The sequence below is a fragment of the Chiloscyllium plagiosum genome, chromosome 2 (genome assembly GCF_004010195.1).
Source record: "Chiloscyllium plagiosum isolate BGI_BamShark_2017 chromosome 2, ASM401019v2, whole genome shotgun sequence".
NCBI lineage: Eukaryota > Metazoa > Chordata > Chondrichthyes > Orectolobiformes > Hemiscylliidae > Chiloscyllium > Chiloscyllium plagiosum.
In genome coordinates, this window is record NC_057711.1 from 83,899,155 (window position 1) to 83,921,285 (window position 22,131).

Below are 22,131 nucleotides of genomic sequence, written 5' to 3' on the forward strand. Positions count from 1 at the left end.
TCAAACTCATCCTTTACTGCTGAATAGGGATGGTTGCTCCAACTGCTCGGAGCAGGGCTCTTCTTGTTGCCTTAGCTGGAAAACGGCTACAGGGAAACTCCAGAGGAAGAAAAGGAAAGTCAAATGTTTGATCAAAAGTGTTTGTTAAAGATATTGAAAAGAAATTTATTAGATTAGATTAGATTAGATTACTTACAGTGTGGAAACAGGCCCTTCGGCCCAACAAGTCCACACCGCCCCGCCGAAGCGCAACCCACCCATACCCCTACATTTACCCCTTACGTAACACTACGGGCAATTTAGCATGGCCAATTCACCTGACCTGCACATCTTTGGACTGTGGGAGGAAACCGGAGCACCCGGAGGAAACCCACGCAGACATGGGGAGAACGTGCAAACTCCACACAGTCAGTCACCTGAGGCGGGAAATGAACCCGGGTCTCTGGCGCTGCGAGGCAGCAGTGCTAACCACTGTGCCACCGTGCCGCCCATTTGCAAAAATGCTGGGATTGAAGTATGTCCAAATCCATAATACTTTGCTTGCTTTCACATGATCTATCGTCAACAACTTTCAAGTGGAAAACACAAAAACAAGTAAAAACCAAACATTCAAATTCCAACACAGTAGTAATATTCGAGAACCTTTATATAGCTATAATTCTTCACTGTAAACAGTGTTCTCAATAGTTCTAAATAATGGCTTACCAGTTCATTAAAAACTCGCAACGCAAGTATGTTTGGTTGCATGTTTTTAAAGTCAAAGTATCTTAATTAAAATATAAACATTTATGAATTTCACATAATGGAAGTTTGGTGAAAGCAGCTTTCTTTAGTATTTTTATTGGTTTTTCTTACTATACCCAATTCTGGTGTGTTTGATAGGATTCCACTGTGTACATACTTGGTGCTATGAAAATCTATAATCAAGAAGCACTTACTGCAAACAGGAGAGGATATTGCAGATGACTAGGTTCTGAGTGGTCTACTAGTACCAGAATTTAGTCCTCCCCATTTCACTTTCTGTGGCAGCAATTGAGGCCAAAATATTGAATGATTTCAAGAAGCAGTTAGATATAGTTCTTACGGCTAAGGTGATGAAAGAGTATTGAGAAAATATGGGAACATGGGACTGAGTTGATGATCAGCCATGATCTTAATGAATGGTTGAATGGCCTTCTCGTGCTCCTAAGTTTCTATACTCACTAGTAATTCAGGACATAAGCAAAAAGTTTCTCGATTAAATCATGGGAGAAACATGGCGACTTGACCTACTTAATCATGGGGGAGGTCCTACTTTAGTCTCCTAGAGTTAGCAAACCACCTCTGATTTAGTTGCAGGGTGGAAGGAGCGAACACTGGATTCCCAGACTTTGTTGGCAGAATGTCAATGAGGATAATTCATGGAACAATTGACACCGATTATTTCAAACTCCACTGCAATGTAGTGATGGCTTAGGAGTTAAATGAACACTGCACAGCTTTCCCAAATATTCAGAACATTTCTCAGCAAATGCGATAGTGGTTATGCAGGGAGGGTCCTCACTATCAGACACCATGCCTCATAGGAACGGAGGGGCACTCTAAGCCAATCCTTCACTGCTCTTGCACTATAATATTAGGCCACCACCATTCCAAACACCCCACCCCCCAATCCCATATTCATCTTTGGTCTGAGATCTTATGATGACCCTGGACGTTTGTGGTGTGCATTGCCACTCTCTGCCACTGTTCCTGGCTCCAAAGCATGAGGATCCTAACTGCAAGGAAAGCCCAACTGTTGCTGCCCAGAAGCTAAAGGAGCATGATTCCTTTGTTGGGCCTTCCAACATAATTGGTGGGGATCCCCCCATAATGTTTCTGATCAATTCACGAGGCCCCAAACAACTTGCCAGAATCGCAACCTTCATGTGAGGGCAAGAGTCCATGATCCAGGAGGAAGGCCTTCAGCAGACAGAAAATCAATATTAGCATTATCTGCTACCAAAATATAGACATTCAGACAGCCAACTGTGAAGTGTCTTAAAAATATGGAAGTTATTCAAACACAATTAATTCAAGTACTACCATATTACAGTACTATGCCCCCTGTTGACTCCCTAGGACCATAACTGTGTCCATAATTAAGTCAACAGAGTAGCTGCCATTGCAATATATTTTCTGTCCCAAAATGTGTAAAAATTGACGACTGGTTAAGTGCAGAAGTTGAATACAAAACCAATACAATATGTGTGCTGAATTTGGATAATTATAAAAAGAAACACACCAAAAGGGGATATTATACCTTAACAGTAATAGTATAAATAAGTGGTCATTTTTAGGCAGTACAACAAACTTGCATGTTAAATTTTTAAAAAAATTAGTACTACCAATAATTCTAATTACCTGTCACTGAAAAATTTATACAGTCACCTTTAGGTTGGATGAAGTGCGTACTCACCCGATAGCCAAGGTCTTCCTGTAGATCACAAGAGGAAGCGCTAACATCAGTTTGCCACACTGTCTCCTTTATACTGCACCCGTACATGAACACATTTTTCTTTCGTGAGTGACCATGATAATCACAGAAGACCTATTTAAAAAGGTGATAACTGAACATTAAAAATCTTTGACTGCAGGCACCACCTCCTTATAACCTGACCTGTATTCACACTTTGACTATCAGCATTTTTCATTATAAACTAATAGGCTCACATGTAAATCGGTCAGGTTATAGCTACACAATTTAATCTATTGGTAGCCAAAGTTTTCAAATACACTTTGTATGCAATTCTTATCATTTGAAAATCATTTCTATTGAAAGGTACGTTTGTTTCATGTTTTTGGCTTTTATTTATTTTGCTATTTAGGTGCTAGATCAATCATTTCATTATCCCCTCAAGGTCCCGACAGTACCTATCTCTCACGGTTACTGTAAACCCTTCCAAGGCAATCTTGCCACTTGTATTGCCTGAACAATTGATTAGTGTCAGCAGCTCCAATGGCTTCTAAGACTGTAACAGTACAAAAGTCTCCCCAGCCACTGGTTCAAAAGCACGATAATCTGGATTTCCCCTTATTCAGCATAGATAAGAGGATAACATATTAGCTGGGAGAGAGGATGGACTGGCTGATGGAAAACAGACATCATTCATAAATATGTCTTTGTCTCCCACAGGAGTCTGTGATGGGACTTTAACATTTTACAATTTATATAAATTACTTAGAAAATGGGAACAAAGGCATGGTAGCTAAATTTACAGATGATACAAGTATAGGTAGGAAAGCATGTTGTGAAAACAACAAGGAAATGGTAGAGGGTATAGATAGGTTGAGTAAGTGGGCAAAATATTGGCTGATAGACGATAATGTGGGAAAATGTGAAAATGTTTATTTTGGCAGTAAACATAAAAACTGTATTACTTAAATGTAGAAAGACTGCAGAATTTTGAGATTCACAGGGATTTGGGCATTCTGGTGCAAGAATTACAAGATGTTACCGTGCAGCTACAGTGAATAATCAAGGCTGCTAATGAATGTTATCCTTTATTATGATAGGAGTTGTATGTAAAAGTAAGGATGCTATGCTTCAGTTATTCAGGGTATTTGTGAGACCACATTGTGAATATTGTGTGCAATTTTGTTCTCCTTGTTTAAAGATAGATGTAAGTACATTGGAGGCAGTTGAGTAGGCTGATAGCTGAAATGACTGGATTGTTTCATGAGGAAAGATTAAACAGGCTGGGCTTGTTTCCACTAGAGTTTAGGAGAGTGAGGGATGACTTGATTAAATTGCATAAGGTCCTGATAAGTTGGATGTAGAAAGGATGTTTCTTGTTGTAGGTCAGTCCAAAACTAAGGGCCACAATTTTAAAATGAAGGATTGTTCTTTCAAAATTGATGGAGTTTTTTTTTCTCTAGAGGGTTGTGAGACTTTACAACCCTATATCCTTCTGCCATTTCCTTGTCGTTTTCACAACATACTTTCCTACCTATAATTGTATCATCTGTAAATTTAGCTACCATGCCTTTGTTCCTGAGACTTAGAAGGCAGTGGAGGTGGGGTCATGAATATTTTGAAGACTGTTGCATAGAAACTTGTCAGATAGGGGAATGATGGGTTATTGGAGTATACAGAAAGGTGAAATCAGAAACACAAATTGATCATTCATGACCTTACCAAGTGGGAACAGGGTCGAGGGTCAAACAATCTACTTCTATTCCTATTTTTCATTTTCTTTTTTTAAACTTAGAGCCCATTTTCTGACATGATTCTCCATCCATTCTTGACGTTGGTATCTTTCCCACCAAACCGAGACTTCTTTTGTACCAGCAGTATAATATGCCAGTCTGGGATCCTCATGACCCATTCAATCACACCTCCAAATAGCCTGTTCACATTTTGAAGTATGTTATATATATTAAAGGAGATGTTGTGGCATGTTCATACTGAACCCCAGGATGATGTTCTGGAGTCATGAGTTCAAATTCCAACATGGTAGATGGTGACATTTGAATTCAATAAAATCTGAAATTAAAAGCTAGAGTAATGGCAATCATGCAACTGCTGCTGATTATCATGAAAACCCATCTAGTTCATGGAGGTCTTTTGGGGGAAGGAGATCTATCATCCTTACCTGGTCTAGCCTACACGGTAATCAATGTGGGTCACTCTTAAGTGCCTTCAAGAAAATTAGGGATGATCAATAAATGAAAAACAAAAACCCATCAAGTCAATTTAAATTTAAACATTTTTATATCAATAACTTTACAAAACATACACTCTTAAAAAGACCAAGCACCACTTCTGAGGCCAAACCTCAAAGTCAGAAGTGGAATGTTCGCTGGTGATGACACAGTTCTTACAACAATTTGTAACACCTCATGAGACTGTGTGAGCCAGAACAATGTTCAGACTTGGCGGGAGAAGTGGAAAGTGATATCTGCCCCACACATTGTCGTACAATGACCATCTCCAACAAAAGATAAACTAACACTCTCTCATTAAAATTCAACAATATTACCATTGCTAAATCCACAACTATCAACATTCTCAGGATTAATGTTGACTAAAAACTTAACTAGGCCAGAAGTAAAAGTTATGGCTATGAGACGAGATCAGAGGCTGGGAGTTGTGTGGTGAATAACACAATCTCAAACTCCCAAAGCCTGTCCTTCACTTACAAGGCATATATCAGAAGCAGTATGGAATATTCTCCATTTGCTTTCGAAGAAAAGCAGCCAGCTTGAATGGCATCCCATTCACCATTTGATTACCCACTCTTTCTAATACTAGCATAAAGTGGCAGTAGTGTACATGAAATGCACTGCATAAACTTGCCAAGACTCTGTCAAAGGCACATTCCGAACCCTCAACTCTCACCACAGAGAAGGACAAGTGCAGCAAAACTATGTCAGATCACCACCTCAGCTTTCCTTCAGGCCAGACCATCCTGACCTGAAGTTGTACCAGCATCCTTCAATAATGCTAGATCACAAATCTGGAAATCGCTCCCAAATAGCACCTTTGGTGTATCTACAATACGTAGACTGCAGCAGTTGATGATGTCTCAGCACCACCATCTCAAGGGCAATTAGGAAAAGACAGCAAATACTGGTCCAGCAGCAATGTTCACATGCTATGAACAATTTTTTTAAAAAGGTGTTAATACAAATAAAATGTTTTCTTCTTTTCACAACAATTATCACTATTAATTGAAAGGTTTAAATGTGTGTACTTCTTGTTGCAAATGTTTTTGCTAAAAAAAAACTTTCTGATGAGCATAAGCCCAATAAAAGATGATTTATTTCCTAGTTAATATCACTCATGCTTTATAAAGTGGTTATTTTACTTATGAGACACAATATCCCCCTAACATCAATGAAGCATCATTAAGTACACAAATTACATTTACCACATTGCTCTCTTTTCTTTCTCACCCCACTCCCTCTACTTCCCTTACACCATAACCTGCCACTTCCATTTCCTACATGTCTCTTTCTCTTCTTCAATTTCTCATCTGGCTTTCCAACTCTCCAAATACCTGATGTAAATAACTGGTAAAATGAAGCACAGGTGCCTAACATACATTTTTCTGTAGCTTTTCCAGATTCTGATTTATTAGATATAAAGGTATCAGATGTGGTAAAATGAAAGAGATGCTGAATAATTGTTGCCTGTCAATCAAGGAATGAAGTAGCTATTCGCCTTCTAATGGGAGGAAAAATGTGTTGCACCATGAAGGTGGGCATGTTGGGTGATTAATGGCAGGAGTGAGACAGGGAGTAATATGTTGAAAGATCTAGGAATGCATCCAGAGTTGGTAATTATCTTTTTTTTTTAAGTTTTATCCCTCCTCATCGATCTTCATGAGAACTGACTACAAAGTGAAAAACTGTTTCCATGAGCAGCCTGATCATTAATTAAAATTACTGGCAATAAATAGAGGGAAAGTCAGATTTTTAAAAACCCAGCAGGCCTCTATGATTCAGAATGCACTGTCTGAAAGAAAGGTAAAAACAAATTTAATGGCAAGCTTCAAAAAGCAATTAGATAAATATTTACGATAATATGTGGGCCATTGAGAAAGAGGGGAGATTTGAGACATTGGATTCCTCTTCCAAAGAACCAACAGAGGCATTTTCAGTGCTGTAAAATTCTGAACCAGTTGAGAGCTTTTCTAAATATCTGACTTCCGCACTCTTTTATTCTATTCCCATAGAAGTAAATAAAGGCCAACATTTATTTAACCTTTGTAATTATATAATGCACCTATTCATGATGTTTTTAATGTTCTGTGCTGACAATGAAACCTACTTGCTATATATTTAGAGAGTGGGGTAAACAATTAATTGATTTTTATCTTTGGTGACGTTTGGAAAGCGTTGGAGTGTTGAACAATATGGTTTATCACTGATAATGCTCAGACTAGATAGCACAGTGAACCAAAGCATAAAATTCCACTAATCTGCCCAAAAGCTTTTTAACTATATCAGTATGAGATTTTCTAAATCATACGTTAAACGTGGCTCCTTAAACTGAAATGACTAAAGTTTCGTCTGATAGTTTACGATCATATTTAAATTCTGAAATTGATGCACTTTCAAGTATCAATTAACTTCAACATACATTGTTGTATTGCTTGTATGCTTGGAATATTTTGTGCATAGTTTAATTAAAGTACATAGAATCTACTAATCCAAATTTCTGATTTAGACAATAAATGGTCTGGTTATTGTTTTTCAACCAGAGTATTAATTCTTAACCACTCAGTCCAAAACTGAAGAAAGGTAATATTGGTAATTCTTATGACTCACAGGAACCTGCAAACCTCATTTCATGCCACATGGGGTCCTGAACATTCAAAAATATTATTCAATAATTTTTATTCCACAAGGCTATAAGACATAGGAGCAGAAATTAGGCCATTCAGCCCATCGAGTCTGGTTTGCCATTCAATCATGGCTGATAAGTTTCTCAACCCCATTCTCTTGCTTTCTCCCCGTAACTCTTGATACCCTTGACAATCAAGAACCTAACAATCTCAGTTTTAAATATACTCAATGGCCTGCCCTCTACAGCTTTCTGTGGCAATGAATTCCATAGATTCACCACTCTGTAGCTAATCTCCATTCTAAATGGTGTTCCATTTACTCTAAGGCCATGCCCTCGGGTCCTAGTCGCTCCTACCAATGGAAACATCTTCCCAACATCCATTCTGTCCAGGCTATTTGACATTCTGTAAGTTTCAATTAGATCTTCACTCTTCCTTCTAAACTCGATGTATAGAACAGAGTCCTCAAATGTTCTTCATATGTTAAGTTTCTCATTCCTGAGACCACTCTAATGAAACATCTCTGAACATGCTCCCGGGCCATTACATCCTTCCTGAGATCTGGGGCCAAAAACTGTGCACAATATTCCAAATGTAGTCTGACCAGAGCCTTATAGAGCCTCAGATATACATCCCTGCTTTTACATTCAAGTCCTCTCAAAATAAATGCCGACATTGCATTTGCTTTCCTAACTACTGACTCAATCTGCAAGTTTACTGTGAGAGAATTCTGGACTAGAACTCCCAAGTCTCTCTGCACTTCAGACTTCTGAATGTTCTCCCCATTTAGAAAATAGTCCATGCCTCTATTCTTCCTGCCAAAGTGCATGACCTCACACTTTAACACGTTGCACTCCATCTGCCATTTCTTTGCCCACTCTCCTCACCTGTCCAAATCCTTTTGCATCTTCCCCACCTCCTCAATGCTACCTGCCCCTCTACCTGTCTTTGTATCATCTGTGAACCTAGCCAGAATGCCATCAGTTCATTCATCTAGATTGCTAATCTATTAAGCGAAAAGTGGTGATCCCAACTCTGAGCCTTACAGAACACCATTTGGCACTGGTTGCCATCCTGAGAAGGACCCTTTTATCCCCACTTTTCGCTTTCTACTAGACAGCCAAGCTTCTATCCATGCTAGCATCCTGCCTCTCACACCATGGGTCCTTATCTCACTCAGTAGCCTCCTATGCAGAACCTTGTCAAAGGCCTTCTTGACATCCAGATAGATTGGAATCCGGTTCTGAAGAATTTCTGTGGCTGACTGTTCTGGTGTGTTTAGCTAAGGGCATATTTATATGAAAAGACAGATCAACTAGAGTAGCTTTTCATAGATGGAAATGTGTTGCTGGAAAAGCGCAGCAGGTCAGGCAGCATCTAGGGAACAGGAGAATCGACGTTAATGCCCGAAACGTCGATTCTCCTGTTCCCTAGATACTGCCTGACCTGCTGCGCTTTTCCAGCAACACATTTCCATCTCTGATCTCCAGCATCTGCAGACCTCACTTTCTCCCCATAGCTTTTCATAGAGCAAAATAGTTTCCTTCACAGTATCTGGTTTAAGTTCTGTGAAGCCCACGTTGCTAATTAAACAGAAAAAGAAAATAAAAACATTTTGATTGGACCAAAGAGAAATACATTTCATTTATGATTACATTTCTTATGAGCATATGCAACTTGTTTTTTCAAGTTTCCCTTTGCTAGATATTAGATCCATTGGCTCTCCTTGCTCTTTACTTCCTCAAAGAATTCTACCAGATTTATCAGGCATGACCTCCCCTTGATGAAACCATGCTGACTTTGTCCTATTTTACTATACACTTGCAAGTATTCAGAAATCTCATCCCTCACAATGGCTTCCTATATCTTACCCTTCCTGACTCTAGCGATTCCTGAAAGATCACCACTAACATCTCCACTATCTCTTCAGTTATCTCCCTTAGAATTCTGGGGTGTAGTCCATCTGGTCCAGGCGATTAATCCACCTTCAAGTCATCCAGTTTTTTGAGCACCTTCTCTTTGGTGAATGGCCAGCATACTCCGCTCTGTCCTCAGACTTTCTTTAATGTTTGGGGTAGCTCTGCTCCCACCCCCCCACCAACCCACGTATCTTGAATTTTTGGAATATCCATGGGACGTCATCGAACAACAAATTAATTCACTTGATTTTTCCACTGCAATTCCAAAATTACATAGGTTATGGGTAAGTTATGAAAAGCTCTTGTACTAGAATCAAACAGCTCCTCAAACAGGGTTAGCAAGCTCAAAACAAAGGCAGATTTTTTTAACAAAGTTTTGAAAATAAAAGCTTCATGTTTTAACTATTTTGTGCTTATTCATTAAAATAGATGATTGACTGCTCTACCAAAAGAAAATACCAAAGAACTCTGGATGCTGGAAATCAGAAACAAAACAGAAATTGTAGGAAAAACACAGCACATCTGACAGCATTTCAGGAGAGAAAGCAGAGTTAATGTTTTGAAAAGCTTTTCAAGTTTCCCGGCTAGATATTGCTGACTGCAAGATTACAGAAAGCACTGGCTGCCAGCTATGTCAATTCCACCCTACCACCTACCTAAAGAGTAAAAACAGTGACGAGGTAATTTGACCAGGCAGAAAGACAATTAATATGAAAAGGCTGTTATCAGTACTTGTAAAAAGAAAAATTAAAAATCTAACATTAAAAAGGATCATGAACAAGCATTTGATCACTATAAGGTAAATAACTCATTCCTGTACAAACACAGAAGTGTTTAAGATGTCCATTTTTAAAGCCTCAAAATCGAATTATCAATAAACATTACTCATTTCTGTCAGTGACTTTTTCAGATGATCAACATTAAAATATAAAAATGTTTAGAGGGATGATAATGTCTTATCTCAACAGCATAGAGACTTCTTCAATTAAATGGTCAACATGGATTTTACATTTAGTTAGCAAAGATGTCACATTCTGGCACAGATACAAAATCATAAAATGCTCAGTACCTCTGAGGTGTAGCCTGGATTTGATGAGTAAATTTTGATCTGCAGAATTCGCTCAACAGATAATTAAACTCTCAGTCATCCTATATGATATTGTTTGCACTGGACACTGGAACCTGAGCAGGATAAGCCTCTAAATCTATCACCTCTGTGGTTGCATATTTTACTTATTAAAACAAACATGTTTCATGGAAGCATGTGGAAAATGTGTCCATTTTAATTCAATATTCTTACAAGTGTGTTCATTTTCTATTGTCATATTTTCTTACTTTCTGTGCCAAATTGCATTACATTGTTTGACAACTTGACACCAATTCTCACCTAAAGTAGTCAGTGAGAACAGATGCAGTTGGTCAATCACACAACTTACACCCCTTACAATTTTACAATTAGTTGACTTTAATGTAGCCAAACATTGGATGGGATGTAAATGTAGCAACCAACATAAATATGCCCATTCTTATTTGGATACATCAGATTAATATCAAGGCTCTAGTTAACCCCTTGTGATAATTTATTATACCTGTAATAACAAATATTTTACTTCAAAAAAGTGACACTAACATGTATAAAAAACAAACTGGAAACAGTGAGTAAGGCAAGACAGCATTTGTGACAAATGTGACAAGTTGACGGTTTGGTACTGACTTTCAACAGTATCATCTTATACTGATAAAGGACAAGGTCTAAAATGCCAACTTGTCACTTTCCTCAATGAACACTACTGAATTTGCTGCCTATAGCATTTTCTGTTTATATTATTATAACATAAGGAAACCTCCTACTGATTACCACATACGATCCTTCCTCAGCTGATGAATCAGTACTCCTCTATTTGAGCAACAGTTGGAGGGAGCACTGAAGGTGCCAAGGGTGCAAAACGTACACCGGGTGGGGGATTTCAATGACTACACCAAGAGTGGCTCAGCAGCAACGTTACTAATCGAGCTGGTCAGGTCCTAAAGGACATCGTTGCTACACTGGGTCTGTGGCAGGTGATGAGGGAACCAACAAAAAGGAAAAACATTCTTACCTCATCTGCAGATGCATCTGTCCGTGACAGTAAGAGTCACAGTCCTTATGGAGATGGAGTCCTGCCTTCACATTGAGAATATGCTTTGTCGTGTTGTGTGGCACTATCACTGTGCTAAATGGAACAGATTTCGAACTGATCTAGCAACTCATTACTGGACATCTATGAGGCACTGTGGGCTATCAACAGCAGAACTGTATTCCAGCACCATCCTCAACCTCATGGCCCGGCATATACTCCACTCTGCCACTGCCATCACACCAAGGGATCAACCTGGGTTTAATGGAGAGTGCAGGAGGGCATGACAGAAGCAGCACAGGCATATCTAAAAATGAGGTGTGAACCTGATGAAGCTACCAAGCAGGACTACCTGCATGCCAAACAGCATAAGTAAGTGATAGAGCTAGCGATCCCACAGCCAACAGATCAGATCTAAGCTGTGTAGTCCTACCACATCCAGTCATGAATAATAGTGGACAATTAAACAACTCAATGGAGGTGTAGAAGTCTGTACAAATAGCCTCATCCTCAATGATGGAACCAGCCAACGCATCAGTGAGAATAGATATGGCTGAAGCATATGCCAGTCAGAAATGCCAAGTGGCCATCCATTTCGGACTCCTTCAGTGGTCTCCACATGTAACATTCTTCAGCTAACTTGATTCACTCCACATGATGTCAAGAAAAGGTCGGAGGAACTGGATACTGCAAATGCTATGGGCTCTGCAACATTCTGGCAATAATATTGAAGACTTGGGTTTCAGAACTTATTGCTCCCCTAGCCAAGTACTTTCAATGCAGTTACAACACCAGCATCTACCTGAATGTGGAAAATTGCTCAGGTGTGTCCTGCACATAAAGCAAGACAAATCCAACATGACCAATTACTACCCCATTGGTCTACTTTCGATCATCAGTAAAGCAATGGATATTGTCATCGACAGTGCAATCAAGCAGCGCCTGCTCAGTAATAACCTGCTCAGTTTGGGTTCTGCCAGGGCCGTTCAGCTCCTGACCTCATTACAGTCTTGGTTGAAACATGGACAGAAGAACTGAATGCGACAGTCCTTGACATCAATCTGCATTTGACCAAGTGTGAAATCAAGGAGCCCTAGCAAGACTGGAATCAAGGGGTAATTGCGAGGACAAACTCTCCATTGGTCAGTGTCATACCTAGCATAGAGGAAGACGATTGTACTGTTGGAGGTCAGTTAGCTCAGTTCCAAGACATCATTAGGGTAGTTTCCTATGCCTAACCATCTTCAGCTGCTTCATCTATGACTTTCTCTCTATCAAAGGTCAGAGGTGGGGATGCTTGCGAATGCTTGCACAATGTTCAGCACCTTTCATGCCTCCTCAAGATTTTGAAGCAATCCAAACTCAAATACAACAAGATCTGGACAATATCTAGGCTTGGGCAGATAAATAGACAGGCAGGAGGCTGGAAGAACACAGACTGCCAGACAGCATCACAAGGTGGAGAAATCGACGTTTTGGATGTAAACTTTTTTCAGGACCAAGTGGCAAGGCTAACAAGTGACAAGTAAAATTCACACCACACAACTGCAATGACCATTTCCAATAAGAGACAATTTAACCACTGCCCCTTGACATTCAATGATGTTGCCACATAAACACAAAGGCTACAAGAACACATCAGCAGCTAGGTATACTGTGGTGAGTAATTCACCTCCTGATTCCCCAAAGCCTGTCCATCATTTGCAAGGCACAAGTTAGGAGTTTGATGGAAAACTCCCCACTTGCCTGGATGGATGCAGTTCCAACAACACTCAAGAAGCTTGACACCATCCAGGTCAGAGCAACATGCTTAATAGGCACCACATCCACAAACATTCACTTTCTCCACTACTGACAGTAGTTTGATTAGCAGCAATGTGTACTATCTACAAGGTGTACTGCAGACAAAAACCAAAGATCTTTACACAGCACCTTGCGAACTCATGACCACTAACATCTAGAAGAACAAGGAAAACAGATACATGGGAACACCATCACCTGTAAGTACTCCTTCAAGCCACTCATCATCCTGACTGGGAAATATATCGCCGTTCTTTCACTGCAGCTGGGTCAAAATTCTGGAATTCCCTCCTCAGGGGTATTGTGGGCAACCTATAGCACATTGATTGCAGCAGTTCAAGATGGCAGCTCACCACCGCTTTCTAAAGGGTCACAAGATACAGGCAATATTGTCTATTGGTCCGACATACCTCCCACTGTACAGTGACCATCACGGTCTGACATACCTCTCACGGTACAGTAACCATCATGGCCCGACATACCTCCCACTGTACAGTAACCATCAAGAGCTCAGTGCTTAGCACTGCTGCGTCACAACACCAAAGTCCTAGGTTCAATTTCGGCCTTGGGTGACTGTGTGGCGTTTGCACATTCTCCCCGTGTCTGCATGGGTTTCCTCCGGGTGCTCCGGTTTCCTCCCACAGTCCAAAGATGTACAAGTCAGATGTATTGGCCATACTAAATTGTCCCATAGCGTTAGGTGCATTAGTCAGGGTTAATTATAGGGCAGGGGAATGTGTTTGGGTGGGTTACTCTTCTGAGGGTTGGTGTGGACTGGTTGGGCTGAAGAGCCTGTTTCCACACTGTAGGGAATCTAATCTAATAAATGTTGGCCAATGATACCCAAGTCAAACAAGTGAATTTTATTTTTAAAGAGGCACTTTTTGCTACTTTGGATCAGAGAATAGCACTTCCATTTGCTTCGTGACACTACCCAGTTGCCTAGCCTTCAAACCCAGAACTCTAACTATCTTTTCCTCTCTTGCCCTCCACTTAATCCATTTTTTGAAAAAATATAATTGTTTTTGGTCTATCTTGTCCTTGGCATTTCTTCCTCACCTTCACAGATGTCCTGCCTACTACTTAATTTATTTTGGCCACAAAGAAGATTGCCCACTGATCTTAATAGAACATGGTTAATCAAGAAGATAAAGTCAAGGAAACAAGACTAGGAATGCTGCAGATGCTGAAAAGCAAAAACGGCCCAGGATTCAAGTAGGCATTCCAGTTGGGCAACTCTGACCTATATAGTAAATTCAGGTATGACCTTCACAAAGTCATGCCAAGAAGCAATACAAAACTAAGTTTGAGACCCAGACTAACCAGACGGATATTTGCCGTTTGTGGCAAGGCTGACATGACATAATGGGCTATAAGACGAAGTCAAGCAGAATCGCAGACAATAGTACATCCCTAGCCAATGAGTTCAATGCAATCTACACTGGCTTTGAAGAGGAGGGCAATGTAACAATGTCACCTGTTCCAATAGCCTCAGATGCACCAGTACCCTCAGACACAGATGTCAGATTAGTCTTCTTAACGGTAAACTCATGTAAAGCAACCAGCCTGGATGGAATCCCCACTCAGATCCTGCACGGACCAGCTGGTGGGAATATTCGCAGACATCTTCAACCTCTTTTTACTATGATTTGAAGCCTCCAACTTCTTCAAGAATACCCCCCGTATCAAAGAAAAATCATGCAGCATGCCTCAATAACTCTCTTTGATATCCATAATTATGAAGCGCTTTGAGATTCTGGTCATGGCTCAGATTAACCCCAGACTCCCACACTGCCTAAGCTTCCTTGCAATTCACCTGCTGATGCAACAGGTTCATGGCAGACACCATCTCCCTAGCCCTACACTCATCCCTGGAACGTCTGGACAACAAGGAAACCTACATCAGCCTCCTACATATTGACTACAACTCCACCTTCAACACCATAATTCCAAACAAACTCATCTCCAAACTTTGGGACCTAGGTCTCTGCTCCCCCTCTGTGACTGACCAATTTCCTGAACAGTCAGTAAGGAAAGGTAACAACATCTTCTCCACGATAATCCTCAATATTGGTACCCCACAAGGCTGCACACTCAGCCATTTACTATACAGGTTATATATTCACAACTATGTGGCCAAATTCCGCCCCAATTCCATTTACAAATTTGCTGATGATACCACCATTGTAGGTCAGATGTCAACAACAACAAGACAGAGTACAGGTAAAAGATTGAGTGCTGAGCAGCATGGTATAAGACAACTATCTCTCCATCAACGTCAGCAAAACTAAGGAGCTGGTCATCGACTTCAGGGAGCAGAGTGAATGGGATCTTATGGGATCAATGGCGCTGAGGTGGAAATGGTCAAAACGTCAAAGTCCTGGGAGCGACGATCACCAATAATCTGTGCTCATTTACCCACATTGACACTAAAGTCAAGAAAGCACAACAATGCCTGTACTTCCTCAGGACGCTAAGTAAAGTCAGCATGTCCAGAAAGACTCCTATACATTTTTGTAGATGTACCACAGAAAGCATCCCACCTGGATGCATCACAGCAACGTATGGCAAATACTCTTCCCAAGACCAAAAGAAACTACAGAGAGTTGTGAACACAGCCCAGTCCATCACACAAACCAGTCTCCCATCCGTTGACTCCGTCTATACATCCCACTGCATCAGGAAAGCAACCAACATAATCAAAGACCCCTCCCACTTTGTTATACTCTCTTCCACCCTCTTCTTTCAGGCAGAAGATACAGAAATTTGAATTCATGTACACACAAGTTCAAGAATAGCTTGTTCCCTGCTGTTATCAGACTATTGAACGGACCTCTAAAATGTTAATGTTGATCTCTCTCTGCACATTCTCGGCAGCTGTAATATTGTATCCTGCACTCTGTTCTGTTACCCTGATGCACTTGTATAGTATGATCTGCATGTAAAGCAGGTAAGACAACACTTTTTACTTGGTACACATGACAGTAATAAATCAAATCAAACTATCATTGAGCGGAAACTGAACTGGACAGACATACACAGTGATTACCAAAATAGGTCAGATGCTGGGAATCCTATAGCAAGTAGCTCCCCACTTGTCTGGAAGAATGCAGCTCCAATAATACTCAAGAAGCTCAACACCATCCTGGAAAATATAGCCCACTTGGTTTGCACCCCAACCACCATCAAAAGTAGAAACATGTTGCTGAGTTGGGTGATCAGCCACGGTTATAATGAATGGCAGAACATGCTTAACAGACCAACTCCTGCTCTTACTTTCTATGTTCTCCATGTTTACCATTCATCCCCGTGCCACTAAGATACAGTGGTAAGATTGCGTATCAGGGCAGGAGCGTGGCCAGTGGTTAGCACTGCTGCCTCACAGCGCCAGTGACCTGGGTTCGATTCCACCCTCTGGATGTCTGTGTGGAATTTGCATATTTTCCCTGTGTCCCTCCAGGGATTCCCTCCAGGTGGTCTGCTTTCCTCCCACAGTTCAAAGGTGTGCAGGTTAGGTCGAATGGCCATGCTAAATTGCCCAGTGTCCAGGGATGTGCAGATTAGATGGATTAAGCATGGGAAATTCAGGGTTACAGGGATAGAGTGGGGGGTTTTTGGGTCTGGGTGGGATGCTCTTCAGAGAGTTGATATGGACTTGACTGGCCAAATTACCTGCTTCCACACTGTAGGGATTCTATGATCTACAAGGTGCACAGCAGAATCTCAACAAGGCTTAACATATAAACATAGAAAGTAGCCCATTTGGTCCTTTGAGCTTGCTCCATTATTGAATGTGATCATGTTTCATCATTCAACTTGGTATCCTGCTTCCACCTTTTGCCCTGTATCCTTTGATCCCTTTGGCCCCAAGAATTACACCTAACTTCTTCGATGGACCTTTCTAACCCTGTAATCATTACTATGGAGAAGGGCAAGTCAGTGGATGCATGGGAACACCATCACATGCAAGGTCCTTTCTATGCCACTCATCATTGTGACTTCGAACTTTATTAGCATTCCTCAGTGTCACTGGGTAAAAATGTAGAACTCCTTCATTAACAGCAGACTATACCTCCACCAGATGAACTGCTGCAGTCAGTCAAAGGTGTTGGCTTATCTTCATTTTCTCAAAAACAATCAGGAATAGTTGTTGACCTTGCCAGCAATAAATGTTATGACAGAACATTTTTTTAAAAAAGGAAATGAGATCAGAAAGAATAACAGACTCAGATACAGTGAGATTGGCACTTCAGATAGAGACAAATTTGAGTAATATACAAAAAATGTACATCTGCTGGTAAGATATTAAATTCAAACAGTTAGCACACATCATTTATCGTGTTCCAGATATCACTTTGTTACAGATACAAATTACCCTTAAAAACAAAACTTGAAAGGGTTCAGAAAAGATTTACAAGGATGTTACCAGTGTTGGAGGATTTGAGCTATAGGGAAAGGCTGAATAGGATGGGGCTGTTTTCCCTGTTGGAGATTGAGGGGTGACATTACAGAGGTATATAAAATCATGAGGGGCATGGATAGGATAAATAGATAAAGTCTTTTCCCTGGAGTTGGGGGAATCCAGAACTGGAGGGCACAGGCTTAGGGTGAGAAGGGAAAGATATAAAAGAGACCTGAGGAGCAACTTTTTCACGCAGAGGATGATGTGTGCATGGAATGAGCTGCCAAAGGAAGTGGTGGAGGCTGGTACAATTACAGCATTTAAAAGGCATCTGGAAGGGTATATGAATAGGAAGGGTTTAGAGGGAAATGGGCCAAGTGCTGGCAAATGGACTAGATTAGGTTAGGATATCTGGTTGGCATGGACGAGTTGGATCAACGGGCCTGTTTCCGTACTGTACTTCTCTTTGACTCTAATGTGCATTCAAGATACAGCCTTTAATTGAGAAGCATTAACAAATGCAATCCAACATTAATTAAACATATTGACTTTTATACTTTCTGATGTAACCTTATAACTCCAACCTACATTCTCTCTAAACTGCATGATTGCATGTGTGAACAACCACTTTGATGAGCCATACATGGCAAATAATGTCAGCACACAGACTGCAAGTGGAAAGAAAATTAGAGGGAACACTGACTCCAAACCCAACTTAGGCTAAAAGTGTACTTAACGTGGCAAAATACTCTTATGTTTGAAAAAGTACATAATTCAACTTCACTTAACACTGCACAATTCCTGATGAATGGCTTATGCCTGAAATGTTGATTTTCCTGCTCCTCAGATGCTGCCTGACCTGCTGTGCTTTTCCAGCATCACACTCTCGACTCTGATCTCCAGCATCTGCAGTCCTCACTTTCTGCACCGCACAATATCTGTTTATGCATCTGTCCATTGCGTTGTACTTTGATGAAAGCCTGGTCCTATCTCAAGTATCTCAGATGTAAACCTTAAGTCTCTGATTATAGGGGACCTTTAGGCAGGCTCACTCAATTTTCCTCAGGGTTTTCATCTTCAATTTTTGGTGAGATGGAACCAAGACAAAAAAAAATTCCAATGAGCCTCTACTGAAGGGAGGGCTGTAACTGCATTAATTAAATACAAGTACTCCTGCTGGATAGTAACCAAGTATTTAGAATAAGTGTTCTATTCTCCATCTGGTGTGACTAAGTTTACCAATGAATTAGTGACCACTCTGTCTAAATATGAGAAACCGTCAGATATCTAAACAGTGTTTGGAGATCCCCGTCTAGTCTTCACTTGTTCGGGCTGTCTGGAGTGAGGTTTGTAGGTTTTGACTTCTAAGTAAGAAGTGAGAATTTACAGTACTAACATTTACTCTTAAATCTACTTTTTAAAATCAATAGAATCTCCCTGTACGTTATCAAGTTTACACATGAGATTCCATGAATGTACCAAAGCATCTGATTAAGCATTTTACAATGGCATTAAAGTCTGTCAATGTTGATGACCAAAAGTAATCATTAAAATTCTTTTGGGGGGAAAAAAGAATCTGCCATGATAGCAGAGTGCCTAATATTTCTATTGTACAAATCTTTCTCTTTCAATCTTTGTACTTGTCCTTAAATGTTGCTCAGATTGTTGTTGAATTCTGGCCTTCACAATCTGTGGGTCTCAGTTCAGTGATAGCTGTCTCCAGGCCAGGTTACACATGAAGATTCATAAACTAAACTGGCCAGATGTGAAAAAAAAACTATTATCAGTAATATCCACAATTCAGATAAGTGCCAGTCGAGCCAGTGAATAAAGTTGAACAAGAGAGAAAATAATAAGACGATAATTCTGCAGCTTGACAAATAAGCAGGTTCATGTGACATTACAGATGCTTAAGAGCATACGGTTTTCCATTTCTGGCTCTGCCCATTGAAATGAGAATAGAATATATTTGTTCAAAGGTGATCTTGCATCATATACTACAGAACCAAAAATATTTTTTGTCAGGAACTGAGTTACTTTAATGATTATTGGAAATTAAACTGCATTGACTTATGCAGCTTCAGGTTGCTTGTAACTTCAGCACACCATTGTGTTCCCTGGCCAACATATCTGTCTCATGTTTGCTGCAGTGCTCCAGCAAGGCTTGGAGCAAGCTGAAAATAAAACAGCATCTCATTGCTCGTTCGGGTACCCAGCAGCCTTCAGGACGCAATATCGACTTCAAAGATTTTACAGCCTAAACATTTTCCTTTAAGCCCTTTATCCACTCACCACATGTCTGGCCCTGTCATGACATGAGCTGCTTTCAGTGTAGCCAATCCATTTTCACCTATTTACAGTTCCCATTACCAACTTTTCATTCTTTCTGGCTTACCTTTCTACATCGCTTTGACTGCGTGTTTTTCTTTCCCGCTCTCTCTCTCTGCATTCCATCCCCACCTATTTGCTTACTCCTTCCTCCACAAACCCTGTCATTAGGATGTAAACTACCTGCTCCCAGCTACTCATAGTTCTGAAAAAAGTGTCATTGGACTTGAAATGTTAACTCTGCTTTCTCTATGCAGATACCACCCAGATCTGCTGAGTTTCTCCAGCAATTCCGCTTTTTGTCTCAACTTATTCAGTATTAGGACTTTTGAATCTGATTGTATGGTTGGATTAATTCACCTCTTCATGCAATGAATTGGAGGGAGAGTGTCATGGAAAGACCGGGTGATACAAAGTGGATGTAGAATGGATGGAAAAGTATATTAGCTGAAAACAAAACAAAGGGTTCAGTCAATTATTATAATTAACAGCTGCTCAAAATTTTATTTTCACAGGAGTGAGTAATGCTGTAGATTAAAATTTAAAAACTCAAGAATAGCTTCATAGTATTACAATTAATATGATTACCTCTTTATAACTGAAATCATCAATATAGAGAATCAAAAAAGAAAATAAAGTTGTCAGTAGGAAAAAGATGGTTTCAAACTAATTAGTTGCCATGTAACAATATATTTTAGAATGACATAGATGTAACTTAAGTTTTCAGTACTTATTAAGTTGGAAGTTTTACTAGTTATCTTCTGGGAGGAATGAATGTTCTTGCAGCTTTCAAGATTGAATTTTTCTCTACAAAGTATCTACAAAAACTAATGCTTAAAGGCTCTTAATGCCAATTACAAAATAGACAGAAAGCCACATTCTTAATTTACATATTATGGTGACACTCAAGCACGAGGATTGCTTCACAATCATGCTAAAATCACTTTCCATTTAATTAAGCTTGTACAAAGGAAATTTGGGGAAAATATTATGAATACTAGATGATAAAAATCATCATGAGTGAACTTTCAGCTTTTAATCCACAAAAAATTGCATGGAACTCTTTCTCAAAAAAAAAAGGAAAATGTCCTTTGGAATGACCAAAGTCAAAATCTGACCTGTGGGTGGTGTGTGGATACTTTTGGCAGTAGTTTCAACCTAATGTTAACAACCAGCATCTTAAATCTGTTTTGCCATCCACTGAAATTTGAAGATTAATTGATCTGCAATAAGTAACACTAAAGGTTACCCTTAAATTCTCTTGATAAAATATTCCCCAGAAAGAATCCAATCCCATTTAACAATAATAAATTAAATTTATACGATATTTCTAAGATAAGAAAGAGTCTCAAGCCACTTCATAGGAACATTACAAAACAAAGTATGTCATAGAGCCACAAAAGGTGATATTACCATCAGATGACCATAAGCTTGGTCAAAGAACTAGGTTTTCAGAAACATCTTGAATTAGCGAAGTGAGGTAGAAAAGTAGCAATGTGTAGGGAAGAAATTCCAAAGATTGGGACCTCAACAAATGAAGACACTGGGCATCAGTGGTGGAGCCATTATTATTGGAAATGCAGGAGATGCCAAAATTAGCTATTGGCACCTGTACAAGTACCTCCAACATATAATGTCCTGAATATGCCATGTCAAAAGTGGATCTATAAAGAAAGGTTAAAGAATTAGGTTTTAAGGAGGATCTGAGAAGTAGAATGCAAACATTTATGGAGGAAATTTCAGAACATAGTGCCTCGGTAACTGAAATCACATCTGGCAGTGGCAGGGTATTAAAGGAGGACTTTATTTCTGCACAGAGTTATTTTATTACCTATACATAAAAATATGGGTGTTCTCTCTTACAACTGCACACACTCTCTGTATTTCTGGTGCCCAAGTGAGCTAATGACCTCCGGTTCAGAAAAAGGAAATGTTTTTCAATGCATTAACAGTAATTAACTATACTTTGTAAACCTTACTCTTGAATCACTTGAACTCAACTCAGATCTTCTGTACAAAGAAATACATGACAGAATGCAAGCAGTCACCTCAGATTTCAATTAATTGAGCCATGAAACTAGGCTCCAAAACAAAAATGAGCCCTCTGCACTTTGCCTGTCCAAGCTTTCAGTTCTTCGATTCTTACAAAACAGATTACAATTGCACTTTTTTGCATCTCTGACAACTATTGACATTATTTTAAAAAAAAGATTTAGTGATATGATCTCAGCTGCTGCCAATACTTGATATGTCAG

The 22,131-nt window shown here is 39.9% G+C and overlaps 1 protein-coding gene across 8 annotated transcripts in view; it reads right to left on the reverse strand.

Moving 5' to 3' along the window:
* The window catches only part of agtpbp1 (ATP/GTP binding carboxypeptidase 1), a 340,116-nt gene that overhangs the window by 58,196 nt on the left and 259,789 nt on the right, over positions 1–22,131 (reverse strand). For all 8 annotated transcript variants that reach the window (XM_043713129.1, XM_043713111.1, XM_043713092.1 and 5 more), the window contains one exon: positions 2,438–2,569. In XM_043713129.1, coding sequence (XP_043569064.1) covers positions 2,438–2,569 — 132 coding nt within the window. The remainder of the gene's footprint in view (positions 1–2,437; positions 2,570–22,131) is intronic.